Source organism: Dermacentor variabilis, chromosome 11, assembly GCF_050947875.1.
Source record: "Dermacentor variabilis isolate Ectoservices chromosome 11, ASM5094787v1, whole genome shotgun sequence".
NCBI classification, from domain to species: Eukaryota; Metazoa; Arthropoda; class Arachnida; order Ixodida; family Ixodidae; genus Dermacentor; species Dermacentor variabilis.
Window position 1 is genome coordinate 26,199,410 of NC_134578.1, and position 17,601 is coordinate 26,217,010.

Here is a 17,601-nt window from a genome sequence, read left to right on the forward strand (position 1 = left end):
ACGTGTGTGCGTGATGTACATCGCTTGGGCTGGTGGTGCTGGTCCGACGCTGGCAACATTTTCGCGGTACATCCACTTTCACAGGGTGGAATGGAGGCGTATTTTTTATGCATTGAAGCACATAAGGAACTGGAGAGCCCATGTATTTCGTTGCATACTTTGGCAATGAATATCTCGAAACTGCTGTCATCCTGAAATATCGCTCTAACTCTTGCGAACTCGCAGGTCACCATTCATAAATTGCAGCATGTGTCGTAAAGCAATTACTTAAAACCTCATTTAGTGATTATTTTGTTAGCTAGTCTATTATAGATTTAGATTTATCGTGCAAGTGATTTCCGCCTCTTTGAGTAATCCAGCTCAACGAATAGACTTATACTGTCTGCCACAGGCGATCTTTTAAAATTCTGTTTGCTAAAAAAGAAGGCCTGGTATAATAAAGTTACCCATCTGACTGCGGTATAAATTAATCTTGTGACAAAGAAGAAAATATCCGATTTTAGGTAATTTTATTTCTTACTGCTGGTTCGGAGCCGTTAGATGACCCTCAAATGTGCAAAACTAATATTTTGCTGAAGTAATTTGAGGAAAGGTTCCTATTTATCTTAAACCTTCTCGAATAAAATCTGAGATGGCCGAGCGCAGCACGTCGTATGGAATTGCCCTATCGTAACCCTAGGAGTCTACCTATTCGATGACAAGCATCCGAAAATTCTTTGCACGGGCTACCAGACACCCGCTAACTAACGCAAACACTCGCAACCTCGCTTGCTTATGGCGCAAGCCGCGTAACCCGCATTAGTCACGGATAAAGTCGCACCCACCCCGAGATATCTTTTTCACGACGTGCGATACTTTGCCGCAGCTTCTAGAACCTTAGTCACACACCGGACGCGATCGGCGAGGCGGCCGGGGTTATCACCGCCGCCGACGAACTGACGCAACAAGCGCGGATCGCTCACGTCACCCACCGAAGCTCGCTCTCCACGTAAAAACAGTTAGCGACAAAGGATCGCGACGCCGTGGGCCTTTTATCGCGCGCACAACTGCGCACGCCGGTGACGGCAACAGTTGGCGTTCACGACTGCCCACTATAACTTCCGAAAGTCGCGCTTCGCACACGGCATCAACTTTACGGCGCGGCGCGGAAGTTCGTCGCATTGACATTTTCGTTTCCTGCTGATTCTCTCTCCAGTCGCCAGGCGTCGCATGGACAGGAATGAGTTCCATGGATGCGTTCTGCGGCTCGCGGTTCTGGGTGAGTATTTTTCCGCATATTTTCGGCGTTCTAAACGCGCTTGGCCGGTGTGCGATGGCTCGGCCGGGTTCTTGAAGGGCTCCCGAATCGCGACGATCGGTTATCAAGCGATGTTGATCGCTTCAAACGACGCGGCCTTGTGTCGCCGGCGCCGCGATACGCTCGAGAGAAACCGGCACCCGATCGCTGGATCTCCTGGAGGTTGATTCAGAGGGGTGGGGGGGAGGAATACTTTTGTTTCGCTGCCGGAAATCAGCGGGGAAAAAAAGCTCATGTTTCGGCTCCAATGTGTCCTGACATGGCCGACGGCGAAGAATTCTTGGAGGAACGCGGCTCTGCTTCTCGCGTACAGCGGCTTTCTTTCATCAGCCGCCTGCCTTCCCTTTAATTAGCGAACCGATCGCCCCGTGCACGTGTTGCGTCTCCCAGCCGCCTGCGCTTCTCTCGTTGACACATGACCGTGCGTTTCCTGCGGCTCGCGAAGCTGCCGTCGTACGCCCCCCCTTTTCCTTGCTCCGGTCGACGTACGCGGTCATTCGAGAACGGCGCCAGCTTCGCCTTCGGCGCACATAGCCGGCCGCTGTGTCTGCTCGTGATCCTGTCAATAGTGCAAACACGGGATGATGCGCTTCGCAATTCGTTCCGCGCTGTGCGATCGAACGCTACTCGTGATCGCGAGTCGGTCGAGACCGATATGTCGCGCCGGCTCTGTTGCCAACAAAAAAAAGTCGAGAGGCGTACCCGCACGTGGTTTGATTTCCCCGGCGTCCGCGCTATAATGTTGCAATATTCAAATGTGTGAAGGATTCCTGATGGCGCGGTAGGACGGGAGAAAAGAAAAAAGAAAAGTCACCGATTTTGCAGCTGTGCGGTGCGTCAGAGAGGGGTGGTTTCATGCGTTCACCTTTTCCGTTGTGATGTTTCGCGATATACGCATGCTTGGAAGCGGATGCGCTATTTCAAGGACACTAGCTGCGCTCCCAAGCCGTTTAATAATTTCTGCCCTGCTCGATGCGCTGACTTCCGAGTTTGTTGGTGCAGTTTCGCTTCTGTTTCGTCCCCCCCCCCCCCCATGTTCTATTTTCTTTTTAACACGAGAGCGTTATCCGGCGTCCCGCGCCCGGCGTCGGACGTCGCTTCGGCAAAAATAATTTCCAACCATGCATACCCAACCACTTTTATACCACCAAAGTTGCTCATACGTTGTCTTTCATTCTTCGCAAAGTTATTCCTCGGAATTTTGAGAACGGCAACCCACAAACAAATGCAATGAAAGAAAAAAAAAGAAAACACCGACAGCGCATGTCTCTTGTGTTAGCTCTTCTCAGACTGAAATATTAAAAGTGCAAAACAGTAACAGGAGATTGACATACGCAATACATTGACATTGATACATACATTGACATACGTTTCTACCTGAAAGCTTGCCTTCGTGCGTAGTGTTTGCCCGCCAGCATTTCCCAGTAAACATCACGGTTACACAAGCTACAGTTGCTGGGCAGCGTGAGACGCAGTCAGGGGTCTTTGAATGCTATCCGGTTCCACTATTAAAGGCAAAGCTTAAGCGTTCTCCAAATTTTTTGCCTGCTTGCACATCCAACAGTGCATCTCTTTTGTTAAAAAAGAAAAAAGGTGTTTGGATAGGCTTCAGGTTTGTTATTCTTCTCTTCCTCTAATGGCCCTCAAGGAAAGGTGCATATGATTTTCTAAATAAACAAATTCAATGCTGATGCGGCACGCTGGAAAAGCTTACAATGTGTTTCAAATCGGATAGAATGACTGCATTTTTGGGTTTGCACGCAGCAATGCATGACACCAAAACCTGCCGAAAGAAAGGTGTACATGCCTTGGAGGCAGTTCAAGTGTTAGCCCAGCGCTGCCTATATTTAGATTCGGGTTTTGTATGTCGCACATGTTGCATTTGATAAAGTTTGTGCAGCAAAAAAACCAAGTTGCAGAAAGATGGGTTTTATGCTGACACAGCTGCTGTGGTGATAAAAGGAGTCGTGATGCATTACCGTTACGTTTCTTTATGAATGGGCTGTCATCGCATTAGCTAAGCCCTCAAGTCTAGCGATTGTGTAGGGTTGATATGCTGTATTGAGCTTTCACTACAAATTACCCTGTCTCCTTCACCTGACAGCTAGTTGTAGAATTGTCAAGTGAATCACTTATCATCACATATTGGCATTGTTCTTAGTGTGAGGTATGAAGTGTGTGCGCTCTCCAATGCCAATGGTTTGCCCTCTCCCTCTTTCTTTTTTGTACAGTAGTCATGCCTCACTGCTATGCACACTATGCTGCATTAAAGATGTAAGAACAACATAAAAAGTAGCTTAAAGTAAGAAATACTTCATACACTAATTCGCACCTGCTCCATGGATTGTTATAAGTATCGGCTAATGATGTCATTCAGTAATGTCAGCCGGATTTCAAGGAATGTGTGATGGATAGAGGGATAATGGTCACAAAGGGAAATGGCTCATTCCAGGCTTAATTTCATCATCGTCCATCTATCTTTTGTTCACTGCAGGATGAAGGCTTCTCCCAGTGACCTCAAATAACCCCTTTTGTGCGTCATCTGTCTCCTCTGCCTACAAATTTCCTAATTTCGTCATACCACCTGGACCTTTGCTGTCCTTGACCATGTTTCCCTTCCCTTGGCACATATTCTGTAGGACTGATAGACCACCTCTATGCATTACATGTCCTGCCCAACTCTATTTCTTCTTTAAAACCTTAACTAGAATGTCATGTACACCCAATTGCTCTCTGGTTGTTGTTTTCCTGTCTCAACATTACACCCATCATTCTTGTTCCATCAGTCACGGTGCGATTGTTGGCTTCAGGAATTTATTTTTTGGCAAGTGCTCATGCTTAGTCCTAGTTTAATAGAAGCAGCCTTTCAGCACACTTGCAAACTTCCAAATTTTCTTGAAACTTTATGAATTTCGGTTTGCTTTTATGACTTTATGAATGTTGCATCAAGTTTTATGAAAAAATGAATTCTATTAGCAAAAAAAGATTCCCTGTATGGTCTCCAAATCTGCCTCTGGAAGTCTTCAGATACTTTAAGGATGCAAGATGGGCACATGCTTTGATCAAATTTATACAACTAAGTGCCAAAACATGTGAAATTGCCAGCAGCAAACTTAATGATAAAGTAGCTGTGATCTAAAAAGTGTTACTTGTTAGTCTCTGTTGCTCCAAGTTTGCCATTTGGGTGCTGCATCTAAAGCTACTCAGCGCAAGCTTTAAAATTAAAAAAAAGCATGCTGTTCCATGCCGCCTTCCCATGATGTCGTGTCTGTGTGATATTTACAAAATCTGAGCTTCGCAGGTTAGCAGCTATGCTTTCAGGCACCCAAGGGTACTTGTATCTTTGGAGTCTTTGTATCAGTTTGACGTGCTTCAGCAAGTGCGAATGGGAATCTCGTGTCAAGTGGGTTGCACCATATGGAGTGCTGTGGTACATGAAGCATTTTAATCTGAGTGACGCAGAGGTCAACGATAACACAATGTTCGAGTCGTCGGCTGACGTAAGCATGTCGTCGGGACATTCCTGTTCTTGTTTCTTGCCTAGTTCGCCAACCTGCTTAGATGCTTAGCAATTACCTGGTGTCTGAGCCAATGTTGCTGTGGTAGGGGTATTGTCAGCCTGTCATGTCGCTTGGTTCTAAATGTTGTTTTTTGACTTGTAGTAGTCCTTGCACCAAATTTAGTGCATCGTAATAATATAACGTTGAGCTGAAGATAATGACAATGAGGAAGAGGAGAGGTTTTGCAAATTCAGACTATGCCTGTACATTGAAGGGCGTGTAGTGGAAGGCTCTCGGTTAATTTCATCTGTGTTGTGTTCCCGGAACTGAGCCAGATGCCTGTGTCCTGATACATGGGTATTTTTTTTTTCATGCTGCATTATTTTGACGTTTTCTGTCATACGCACGGTTGCCACATTTTGAAGGCTTAAATTCAGTGAGCTGTAAAATCTGCAATGGAGCAAGAAGCTGGTTTCAGCATTCCGTTCCTTAGTCTATAGGCTAGTAACTATGCCTTAAATGTAACTTCTGCTAACCCAGCAGGGTAGCCCAGTGGCAATGGTGGTGTGCTGCTTAGCTTAATGTCGCAGGTTCGGCCACAGTCACGGCGGCTGAATTTCTGTAATAATGTATTGCAAAAACCTTAATGCACGAAAGAACTCCAGGTGTACAAAACTAATGCAGACTCCCCCACTGCGGCCTGCCTCATAATCAGATTGTGCGGGCTGACAAAATATTTGACTGTATGTTTTATGTTCTAATAAAGAAAGAAAGAAAGATTTTGGTACGAAAAACACAAGAACTTTATTTCGATTAAGTTTTTTCCTAACTATACAACTGAAATGTTAACTACCTCAAGAAGTAATCAACCTACACCAAAACTTGATCCTGCACATATGCAATGAGTGCATAAAACATTGTTTCAAAGCTTTACGAGTGTTGATTAAAAAAAGAAAGTTCAATACCAATGCCCCCCCCACCCAACCCTCCTTCAAAATTAGCTGGAAGCTATAGTCCCCGGAATGATAGTTTTTCATTTCTGTGATCCAATCTTTCAACTTTATTTTGATTTCTGCCTCTGGCTGTTCAGAGAACTTGCACTTACAGCAGGAGTTGCTCCTCGATTCTTCTGAAAGCTTGAAACCACAAAGTAGCTTTGTGGCTATGTCTGTGTTATCAGGGAAATTACTAGATATATGGGACTCATGTCAGACTCTCGCTTCCATGATAACCGTGGGAGAGCACTTGTGACAAGCACATCTGTTTAAACTTGTTTAGCAGCACATTCTCTCCTAAGCCTTTACATTCAGTGACTGGTCAGTAAAGAGTTTGAACAGAGTGCGCTTTTGATATGATCCTTTGAACCACCTTCCTTACTTTATTTTTTAGGACTATGGAGAAATCTCTCGGGGCTGACAAAGCCCCATGGACACACCATACACTAGTTTGCAGAACTTTTCCACCTTAAGATGGCATACTTTTCTGACATCATCATCATCAGCCTGGTTACGCCCACTGCAGGGCAAAGTCCTCTCCCATACTTCTCCAACAAACCCGGTCATGTACTAATTGTGGCCATGCCGTCTCTGCAAACTTCTTTATCTCATCCGCCTACCTAACTTTCTGCCGCCCCCTGCTACGCTTCCCTTCCCTTGGAATCCAGTCCGTAACTCTTAATGACCATCGGTTATCTTCCCTCCTCATTACATGTCCTGCCCATGCCCATTTTTTTTTTTCTTGATTTCAACTAAGATGTCATTAACTTGCGTTTGTTCTCTCACCCAATGCTTTTCTGACATAACATTGCACAAGAGTGAAATTTTGTTGAGAAAATAGAGATGTAAAAATTTCACCTCCCCTCTTTTTTATCTGCCTCATAATATCGAAGAGCGCACACCAGCTCATCCAGCTTAAGTTCTCGAGAAAACACCTGATAAAGTCCCAAACTGATAACTTATTTGAACTTGGCACATCATAATGCTTAAGGAGTCTCAGTGTCATTAATTCATAATCACAGATAGAGATTTAAAAGCAGGATCCCTGCCTCCTGCGCCTTATCAGTATGCAAGCTTGAAGACAGGAGGTTGGTCTTCAAGAGTTACGTGACAACTTTTGAGAAGGAAACCCACGAGTGCACATTGGCTTTTGATGTGTGCTTGTTACGTGTGCTGGGCTGATTGACTTGACAAGTAGACCACTTGGAGCTTGCGTATTTTTCAGTGCCTCATGACATCGATCAGCATAAAAAAATCTGCTACCACTCCTTTTCAAGCTGTTTGCATACGACAAGGAGGTGACGGGCTCCTGATAAGATAGTGTAGATTGTTGATATTTCTGAGGTGTTCAAGAGGCAGCACAGGATGAACCTCTTGAGTGATTGTGGCAAGCACTCTGTACAAGGATTTCCATGCAGCATACGCTTGACCTTTCGATATGGCTCTGACATTTGCCGATTCAGTTCAAGAGCATTTGCGACACGGAAGGTGCACTGAACTGTCAAGCAGAAAAACGATCTTCGTTCAAGCCTCAGCGTGTTTCAGTCGGTGTTGGCCACTTGGTGGTACTTGAATTTTGTTCCTTTAACGCATTGCTAACGACACACTACTCCACGACTGAAGCGGTACTTCTTCTTGCGCACAATTTGTTCAGCTGGTGCCGCCTTTGTACCATGCTCAGGTTGTAAGATGTTTGACACGCACCATAATTGCAATTATTATCAGCCTACATTAAGACCACTGCAGTGCATGCCTTTAGGAGTCTCCTGTTACTCCTAAGTTGCATCAACTGACTTGTCTTTCGCCTGCAAAGTTGCCAAATTTCATCGCACTGCCTAGTTTTCTGCCATCTCTAACTGCGCTTCCTTTCTCTTGGCACCGACCCTGCAGATCTAACAGACCACCAGTCATCTGTTCTACACACTACGTGGCCTGCCCAATTTCATTTGTTCCTCTTAATCGAAACCAGAACATCGGCTACCCCCGTTTGCTCCCTAATCCGCATTCATCTGTGTTTGATCTTGGTCCGTACATGCCCGTCTCTTTTTTTTTTTCAATGGTAGTTGAATGCAAATGTCATGGAACTATTAGAGGTGCCAAACAGGTTAGCCCTTCCCCAGTATCCGCAGTAAGGCGTTGTTTGCAGTTGGCTTACACGACCTGCAACTTTTACTGTGCTGCACGGAATTGCTGAGATGGTCTGTAGCTGGATGTAGGTGCGCACATTTGGCTCCTGCAGCTATGTTGCTTTTCTGTCTAAAGAAGACGGATAAAAGAACTAACGAATATCTTGACAAAAATGCAAAAATTTTAAATTTTATGTGGTGTACAAGTAGCAAGTTCCGACTTCACCTGGGCAGTAGCTTTAGAAAGCATACACACAAGAAGGAACCTTTCAAATACTTCTTACAACGGTGGGCATATGATGTAACTACAAGACTGCACTCTCTTATACAAGACATTCATTTGAGACTCTTGTATCTTTTTTAGTTCATTTTCTTAGATCATCCTATTGTTTCCACTCGAGTCTACACACTTGGTAGTCAGAACTGGCACAAAAATGAGTGAGAGGATGTTTTCGCTCTGGGCCAACTCCCATTTTCATGTTTGAATACATGTGAAAACAAGAAATGCCCTCATCAGACTAAATGGATTAGGATGAAAATTGTTGCATTTAAGAGAGAAAAGGCTGAATTCTACTACCTTTTGGAAGCCAAACCTTGATTGAAGGCCTCGATTTAGTTTTTTACAAGAACTGCCGATAATTTGGAAGCTCCAGAAAATTTGAAGCACAACGTTTCCAAATCTCTAACTCTGCACCAAGAATAGTTATTGCAGTTCTTTAAGCACCACCTGTCGAAGCATTTGAAGAAATTCAACATGAGTTTACATTTTACATGACATTTTTTATGTGCTTGCAAAGGTTTTGCAAGAAGTCCTCGCAAATTAGTTATATATTACAGAGCAGTGTATGCTGCATGAATTTTGTAAACTTTAGATGTACCAATAGATGCAATTTACAGAATTAGAGTATATATATTTTTTTTATCTCAGAGTTGTAAGCTTGCTGCTTCAGTGCTGCTTAAATTTAGCAATTTTCCAATTTTTTAGAAAAATTGATGGCCTAAATAAAATATATGCTTTAATCAATCGATAGATTTTAGGAAGCTTTAGCTTGGGGGCTCTTATCTATGCGGATGGAGAATTCATTTTTCTTGGTGACCACTGCACCGAATTTGAGGAGATTTGTTGTATTAAATTTTACTGACTGTTAAAAGCAGAATTTTGATTTAGTCAGCCAACTTTCTACATAAATAGTTGAAAATTGTAGTACTTTAAACAAACGAAACTACTATATTTATGACTGTATAACACAGCAATGAAAACGATATCACAATTCTGTAAGCTGCTCCTAATAATACATCTAGAGTGGACAAGATTGATGTGCATTGTATATCCCCGTTCTTAATCTGTATCTAGCTCAGGGCAACTCCCATTCTGCATGTGTAAAGTGCAAATGTAAAGTGCAAAAATGCATTTTCACGCAACCCCTCAACCGATTTAAACGAAACTTGTGGCACTTGAGAAAGTTAAATAGTATTAATTGTAGAAAGCATAATTTTGAATTATAGCATGGATATTTTTTCACAAAAAATCCTAAACATTGTAAGATAAATAATTCTGGCACAAAATTTACAAACCCATAACTCTGCACCAAAAACAGGTATCACAATTCTAAGCAAATTGCATCAGAGCGTCTGAAGCGGACAAACTTGCTATGTGAATTTATATGTTACAGTGCTTACGGTGGTTTAGCAAAAGTCCTACTTGCAAATGATTAGTACCGTATTTACTCGAACGTAACACGAGATGAAAGGAAGAACTGGTACCCTTATTCAAGAAATTGCAGTTCGGAAGCAAGTTCTCTTGGGCGATCCCTTCCATAGATAGTTTCACTTTCGCGAAATTTCATGTGACTCGGCGCCGGAAGCGTCCCCGGCAGGTGTTTTTGACACTGTGCCAAGCTCGCTATCAGTGCCAAGAGTACGGTCAGCCGTATACTTTGAGGGGTTCAGTGCTGGGATGAACCAAGCCTCGCAAAAGCGAAACTATTGCCAAAAGTGATCCCCCGAGAATCGTGTCATCTTCGAGCTTGTTTGAGATTAAGTACTTCTGTAAGCGGTTGCAAAATTGTTTCATTTGGGGATGCTACTAGGCCACTACGAGGTCCACAGAGCCCTTCTGACCGGCCATGGATTTGAAGAGGGCCTCCCATTAGTCTTGCCATCCGCGAATCGTTGACATCAAGTTGCCGAGCCACGGCAAAGTTTGCCACCTTCTCGGCCGTCAAAATTGTTCATCTCTCGAAGCAGGTGTCATACCGAATGCACTACATTGCCATAACGTCCCAAATAAACGTATTCAAAGGATGAAAGGCCACAGGGTGCTGCAGCACCGTAACCGTACCAGTCACAAGCACAGCGAGAATGGCGTCGTTTTTAAACAAAAATAAAGTTTTGACTTGGACCAACTCGTTTATAGATTGGTTTGAAGTATACAGGTTGCCAACATAACAATAAGAACCACCAGATTTAAGATATTTACTTTCGAACGGTCAGTGACGCCGTTATTCGAATGTGATTTGAAGCAACGAAAATCGTGAAAAAAAAAACTCGCATTTCACTTGAGTAAATACGGTATATTTCAGAGCAGTGTATATGATTGTTGTCTGCTTTAGATGTATTAGTAGGTGCAGTTTTTATCGTTTTCCATTGCTAATAGAGAGTTGCAAAGTTGATATTTTAGTTCTTGAAATTTTGCAATATTCAATAATGTGTGTTAATGATATGATGCCTAAATAAAGAGTCTGCTTCCCGGAATAACTAGTTTTTCACTTTTTCCTTTAAATGCAATACACCTCATCAAATTCAGTACAGTGGTTGCAAAGAAAAACGATTTCTCCGTTCCTATGTATTTATAGGAGCCTCCAAACTAAAGCTTCCTGCTAAGTGCAACAGAGCTCATCTTATTTGGTGCAGTAGATGCTGAGAAACAGAGTTCCTCCATTTCTGTGTATTTAGAGCTCCCAAGGGGCAGCTTCTTCTTCAGACCTCAATTTTTCCAAGGATGATGGTGGTAATATACAGGAGAGTGCCAGTGCAAGAAACTGGGACATGCACTGTAAAGCTTTTCTAGAAAGTGAGCATTTCCGCAAGCTTATCTCCTCTAAAGCCAACACGGTTAACACTGTTACAGGATAGCGATTCTGCAAACTGAAGAGGAGCGGGCTCTGAAGCACCGAATGCAAATTTAGTCAGTATGCACTTCAGAATGCACTCGTCCCGTTCGGCTTCTGAAAAGAAAATCCTTCAAGTGCCGATAAGTGTCGTCAAAGAACTTATCTCTTGAAGTGCTCCTGTGAGGGGTTGTCTGCTGTTGAGAGCTAGTTTGTGTTAGGAGCACAATGTAATCTTGACACACTGAACTGTGTTTGCCTCTGCCTTGCAGCGATTCTTGCAGGCAAATAGTGCTCAGTCTGTCTGTGTGTCACTGGGTCAGCACTCGCTTTTGTGTTCAGGTATCTCGCACCGAGTGCAGCTGTTTGATCTGTATCTATACCTATTGATAACTTGAGAATTCAATGGTGACCCGCCTCCATGGCTCACTGGTTACAGCTACAGTGGCCGCATTCCAATAAGAGCTTGAATGTTGCTGAAATCTCCATATACTTGGTGGCAGGCACATTACAGAACCCGAGGGGGGGTCGAGCAAAATTGTAACAGAAACAATTGAAGATGATTGCGAATGTCAGCGATAGCATTCCGGTTACCCTCCCGAGTTCCTCATGTTTTCCGGTGGGCCTTGGGTTATCAGTGGTTGCACCACTCCTCTGCTGCAACCTCTTTTGCCCTCCCTTTGCATCCGCGCCAGCTTCGTATTGTTGGCGGGTTTCATCTGTTCCAATCACCATTCCCATGCTTCAACATTTTTTGCAGCAGAGTTGCTTTCTCTCATTTATTGACTTCATTGTAAGAATACATTTGAAAGGCAATCTAGCACATCTTAAATGGGTACCTCAGAGATGACATAGAGTGCAGGCTCAGGTGTTCCAGTCGCTGTTCCGGTGCTCCAATATTTTTGGCAGCATAGTGCAAACTGAGAAAAGTAGCTAGAGAGAGCTATCACTTTAATATTAAGTGCCCTTTCACAGTGCTAGTGTTCCTCTGGTACATTTAACTATCGCCAATAAATAAAGAATTCAGTACTGGTTCTGCCAGCAATACTGTACTGTACCTCATCTTTGTGCCTGCACACTATAAAACTTACTTCCTAAAACATGGTAGTACGGTAAGAAGTCAGCCTGTACCGTTACATCATTAACATGATCAGACTTAATTCGCTGGCACATCAATAGAAATTCTCTCCAAGCTGGACACTGGTGTAATTGTAACTCTGTTTCTAGCCTATCACCGATTTTAGTTCAATATGTGTGTCTGTGCCTGTGTGTGTAAATTGCAGCTATGCAACTACAATCTATGTATACAAAATGTATCTCAGCAGTGTCCCTTTAAGGATGTGTTGGAGAACAGAATAGCTGTATCGCCTAAGCTCATAGGCTGTGATTTTTTTAAACATTGTGCATGACACGTGTCCATCAAAACTGTTGTTCTGTGCTTGCTCAGTTTGCCATTCTCAATTGTGGCACGTTAATTGGCCAGGTTTTGCAACACCACGCACTGGTCTTGTGGAATGCTGTCACACAAACGTGAACTGCGAGGTGATAAGGCAGTAATGAGGAATTTCAGAACAATGATATATTGAAAGTCCTCTCCATGGAATGCACAATTGTCAAAGTGTAAGAATAACAAAACACAAGTATTGGTGCCTCAGAGGAGTGGTAATATACTGGTCATATCTTTTAAAAATGTGCAACCATTGAAATGTGCTATCTTGGTAACGTGCCTCTAGTGTGCTGTAACATTTATCTCATGTACAAACAATCTACTTTAACTAAAGGCCAAATGTGAGGCTCCTAATGAAAGAAGAAGGATGTGATAGCACGGCATTTATCAGACGAAACAAGTGCTTGCTCAATATCTGAGGCACATAGTCTGCTATAATGGGTTACGCATTTCCTGTATTGTTGGTGATAGGCCAGATGCTAGGAAATTTTGTTTACAGCTGGAATGGATGAAATGGCAGATGAGTGGAAAGTTTTTTGGGACAGCTTTTCTAGGCTATGGATGAACAATAGTGTTACGTTTGCACTGCTGTTGACAGACTTGATGCTTGGTCAGCTTTATCTAGGCCATGCTGGGTACTAGTTTAGCCACTAATTTTTTTTGCTCTTGTTGGGTAAAACTGCATGTAGTTGCCGTGTCTGCAGAGAGCATAGTTTTGAAACAGCTAACTGACCTTCTGTTGAAATTCTGTGCATCTGGCATCAACTTTTCCTTAATGGCAGTGAGGCTCTGAATAGAATCTTTTTGCAGATACAAGGTTGGGATAATTGAGTAGACTGACCTCCTAATGAAGTACAATACACTACTACTCTGCTGAAAGAATAGGTTATACTCAAGCTAAATGTATAATGAATTTGTCAGCCAGTCATTAAGGCTGAAAGTGCACTGAGATATGATAAGGTGCGTGCAGGTACTTTCTCTAGTCTTTCATAGTACAGCTTTCTGTTCTGGCTTATGATTCAAGTCTTGTTTTCTTAACCACAAATCTTGAAGCAGAGTCGTATCTGTCTGTGTTAAAAGGAAAGCTTTTGAGAAATCAGTTCTGTGGAAGCCGGCAAGATGGAGGAAGGTTCGTGAAACAGGAAATTGTCATTCACCTGATGGTAGCAAAAACCTACAAAGGAAACCCATGCGTGTTTCTCAGAAGGCAAGCTTCGCAGTTGAAGTAAAATTTATCCTAGTTTGGGGGTCCAACCCTGGACCAATGGCTTTCCAGGGTGGTTGTTCTACAATCTGAACTAACAAGCAGAAGGCTAGCGGATCGCAGAGCGAGGCCGAATTAATTGACAGCTTTCCTCCACTTTGCAGGCTTCTGCAGTGCTGATTTGTTATATTATTGTGCCTGTGCTTCGAGTGGTCTATTAATTCGGCCTCACTCTGCGATTCGCTAGCCTTCTGCTAATTAGCATACGTGGTAGAGTGAGTGCTCTGAAAAGGCGTTGGTTTCGAGTTCAATCCCCAGACCAGGACGAATTTTTCCTTCAACTGTGAATCTTTCTTTGTAGCTACGTGCTACAATTCAGTGGATGCCGCTTTTTCCTTTCAAGAGAAGGCTTTTGAATAGTGCCCCAGCTTTCCTGGGCATTCTGGATGGGGCCGTTTAGGCTTATGTAGGATGCGCACATCATTGTCATCATCATTGTCGCACATATGTGCACATATGTGATGTTAATGCACACATTCTGTGTGCCTGTTCTCAGGACTACAACCAGACATGGAACACGACAGACCCCGACCTGAGCAACTGCTTTCAAGACACCGTACTGACATGGGTGCCCTGTGGGTTCCTCTGGGTCACAGCTCCCGTCGAGACATACCTCCTGCTCAAGAGCAGCAGTCGGCTCATCCCGTGGACTGCGCTCAACCTGGCTAAGTTGGTAAGCTATAATTTCCGAGTCGCTGTTTTTTGTTAAGGGATAGCGGGGAAGGTGAAAAGTAAACAACATTAAGAAAGCAAAAAAAAATTTAAAGGAAAGGAAAGCAAATTTTATTGTGCTGTAAGAGAGAGCTCCAATAAACTTCCGGATTTCTGCAAGGAGAAAAATTCTGAGCGCTGTAAATGGAGGTGGGGGGTTTTCGCATGCAGGAATGAGTTAAGCATGCACAAATGCAGTGTCTCTTTTTACTGTGTGATGTTTAATCGTCCCTTGCCATTTCTCCTCTCTCATTTGTGCAGGCCATCACCTTTGTGCTGTTTGTGATCTCCCTGGTCGAGTTCAGTTATGCGGGCCACGCAGCCCTCTCGGAAGGCATCGCCCTGCCGTCCGTCTACTTCTACACGCCCTTCATCAAGCTGGCAACATTTGTGAGTTGCACTTTAGTCTCGGTACCAGCAGCCTTACACTTAATGCCGATATCATTTGTTTGATATGTGATTCTTTTTGTAGCTCCTTCACACCCCTAGCTCTCTGCTGTATTTGGCAGCCTGTTTGTGTACACTGTTGAACAGAATTAACGACCGAGAAAACTTCAACCAAAGTTTATTTTAAGAAACTCTACTTTTCGGAGTCAGACCGGTTCCTTTAGGGGTGAGATGGAGGGAGGCGTAGCAGTGTGCTCATATGCATTTGTAGCAGTTCAACAGGCATGGGGAGACCTTGCGCACGCCTCGGAAATGCGCTGCGGGAAGAGTTTCCGACAAGTGATGATGTTTCCTGACCTTTTCTGAATGTGCAAAAACCAAAAGGAGCCACCTTCGGTGGTTTTCTTTCTCCAACACTATGGTGTCATCAGGGGTAATCTGGTGGTCGAAGAGTTCGCAGTGTTCTGCGACCACACTGCCGTCCATTTCCAACGACTGTGCAAGGTCTTCCACATGCCTGTCGAACCACCACAAATGCGTATAAGCACTGCTACGCCTCCCGCCATCTCACCCCTAGTGAAACCGGTCTGGCTCTGAAATGTTAGGTTTGTTAAAATAAACTTTGGTTGGAGTTCCAGTCATTCATTCAGCTATTATTATTTAAAGATACCTCCCTCGAGGCCTTGTGTAAGGGGGGAGAGTACACTCAAAGATTATAATACACAATAATTAGAATGCATATGCGAATACATATACAGAAAAAAAATACAGTGTAAAAAATGTGCATTACTTTTCATGCCCTCCTGTGTAGTTGCTGGCTGGCCTGCTGCTCCTGGCGGGCCGGAAGCGGGGCAGCCAGACTTCAGCAGTGCTCTTCTTCTTCTGGTTCCTGCTGATGCTCTGTGGCGTGGTGGCATACCGATCGCACCTCAAGCGTGCTTTAGCACCGCCCGATGAAGATGCGCCGGACTATGCCAAAGAAGTAAGTTAATGGTTTGTGATAATCCGGCGGGGACCCTAATTTTAAAATTTAGTCATACATTCTTTTTCATCCCGATAGCAGTTTACGAACGCTTCAGGCGTGTTCGTGTCGATGGTGACGGCACCGCTGTTGTCGTGTTCTCCCTTTATGGACTGCCCATGTTGACCCGTAAGCAGTGGGTCTCCATAGACACAAAGTGCGTTTGACTGCAAAAATTTACTAAGTGAAATGGATGCGCCATCAATGTTCTGCTTGATCTGCTTGTTGGTAGAGCTGGGACAGCTTTCTGCTTCCTGCTGCTGACATGAGTGTTGTGCGCCCTAATGTTCCTGCTGTATGCACTGTTCTGAGTGGAACAGACACCAACCATTAAGCTAACATTATCTAATAACTGTCTAACGCTGACGAATTCGCATTGGTCTTGTGCACGGTAGAGGTACGACACCTGCAACACCAGTGGTGGTGCTCATCACAGCAGTATTGCGATATGCCTGGTGGCTGCTAAGGCTCTATTCCTTGTGCCCTGCAGCAGTTAACCTTGCATGCTGTTTCACAATGCGTCACACCGAAGTGTACAGTTGAACCCACTTATATTGACACCTCTTTTAACAATGTATTGGATATAACGATGAGCAGCCGATGCACCGCCAACTTTTGTATGTGTTCTGTAGTGAAATAAACCACTCATTACAATGTCCCATACCATGTTATCGGTTATAACAATTAAATCTGCCAACTCGATGCTGTGCCAAAAAGAAAAAAAGAGTGCACAAAAGCGTTGAAAAAGAGAAAAGAAGAAATGGACTCGCCGCATACGCCTGCATGTCTCGCACATTTGCCGCGCCAACCTTTGTGCAAGAGTCGACTGCGCCAACATCGGAGAGGTGGAAGAGAAACCGGAGAGGAGTGCGCCAGGCCTGCAATGCTTAGGGCGATGCGACAGAGGCGTGCCATGAGGTGCGTGGCGCAAAGGTTTGTGTGGCAGAGGTGTGAGACATGCAGGCGAATGCAGCGGCTTGCATTTCCTTCTTTTGTTCTTTTTTTTAGGGATTTCGCATTCTTTTTTCTTTCTGTGCAGCGCACAGTAGGCAGGTTTAACTGTCGTAACCGATAGCACGGCATGGGGTATCGCAGTAAGCGGGTCACTTCGCGACAGAACGCACAAAAGTTGATGGTGCATTGGTTGATCTTTGTTACATCCGAACAGTTATGTTTAAACCGGTAATGCTACAAGTGGGTTCGACTGTACTTCTTTCCGTCTAATTAAAATATTTCGATGTTTGCCCATCTGGGTTTTTTTCATGCGACCCGGTCATAACAATGAGATTTTCTTGGCACTTGAGTATTACTATAAGTGGGTTCGACTGTAGTTAGATCTTCATCCTGGGAGCTCACCTGTAACGTGAAACCTTACTACTACTGTCAATTTGCGGAACTGGCAATATTTAAATGTCAGTAGAACTTGCATCAGTTACTGTATTGCGCCATTGTCTGTAGACTTCACAGTTGGTTTCTGCTGCTGATATCAACTGGCAATTTTTTAACGTTTAATAGAGCTTGTTGTATAGTCTACTGTATTGTGTCACTGTCTGTAGACTTAACGCTTGGTTTCTGCTGGTGATGTCACTTGCAGGAGCGGCTGGGTGAGCCACTGTTCTTCGGGGCGTACATGGCGTACTACCCGCTGGTGATAATACAGTTCCTGCTGAATTGCTTTGCCGACAGCACGCCCATCTACAGGCAGCACGTGCTGCCACCTGAGGAGGTGAGTTCGACTGCTGT

General features: G+C 44.1%; 1 protein-coding gene across 1 annotated transcript in view; it reads left to right on the forward strand.

Moving 5' to 3' along the window:
- Nucleotides 1–899: 899 nt before the first annotated feature.
- LOC142564921 (multidrug resistance-associated protein 1-like) overlaps nt 900–17,601 on the forward strand; it is a 75,485-nt gene continuing 58,783 nt past the window's right edge. Inside the window, exons 1-5 of the mRNA XM_075676129.1 lie at nt 900–1,258; nt 14,236–14,412; nt 14,712–14,840; nt 15,649–15,819; nt 17,453–17,584. Of these exons, the coding sequence (XP_075532244.1) occupies nt 1,220–1,258; nt 14,236–14,412; nt 14,712–14,840; nt 15,649–15,819; nt 17,453–17,584 (648 nt within the window). The 5' untranslated portion in view covers nt 900–1,219. The remainder of the gene's footprint in view (nt 1,259–14,235; nt 14,413–14,711; nt 14,841–15,648; nt 15,820–17,452; nt 17,585–17,601) is intronic.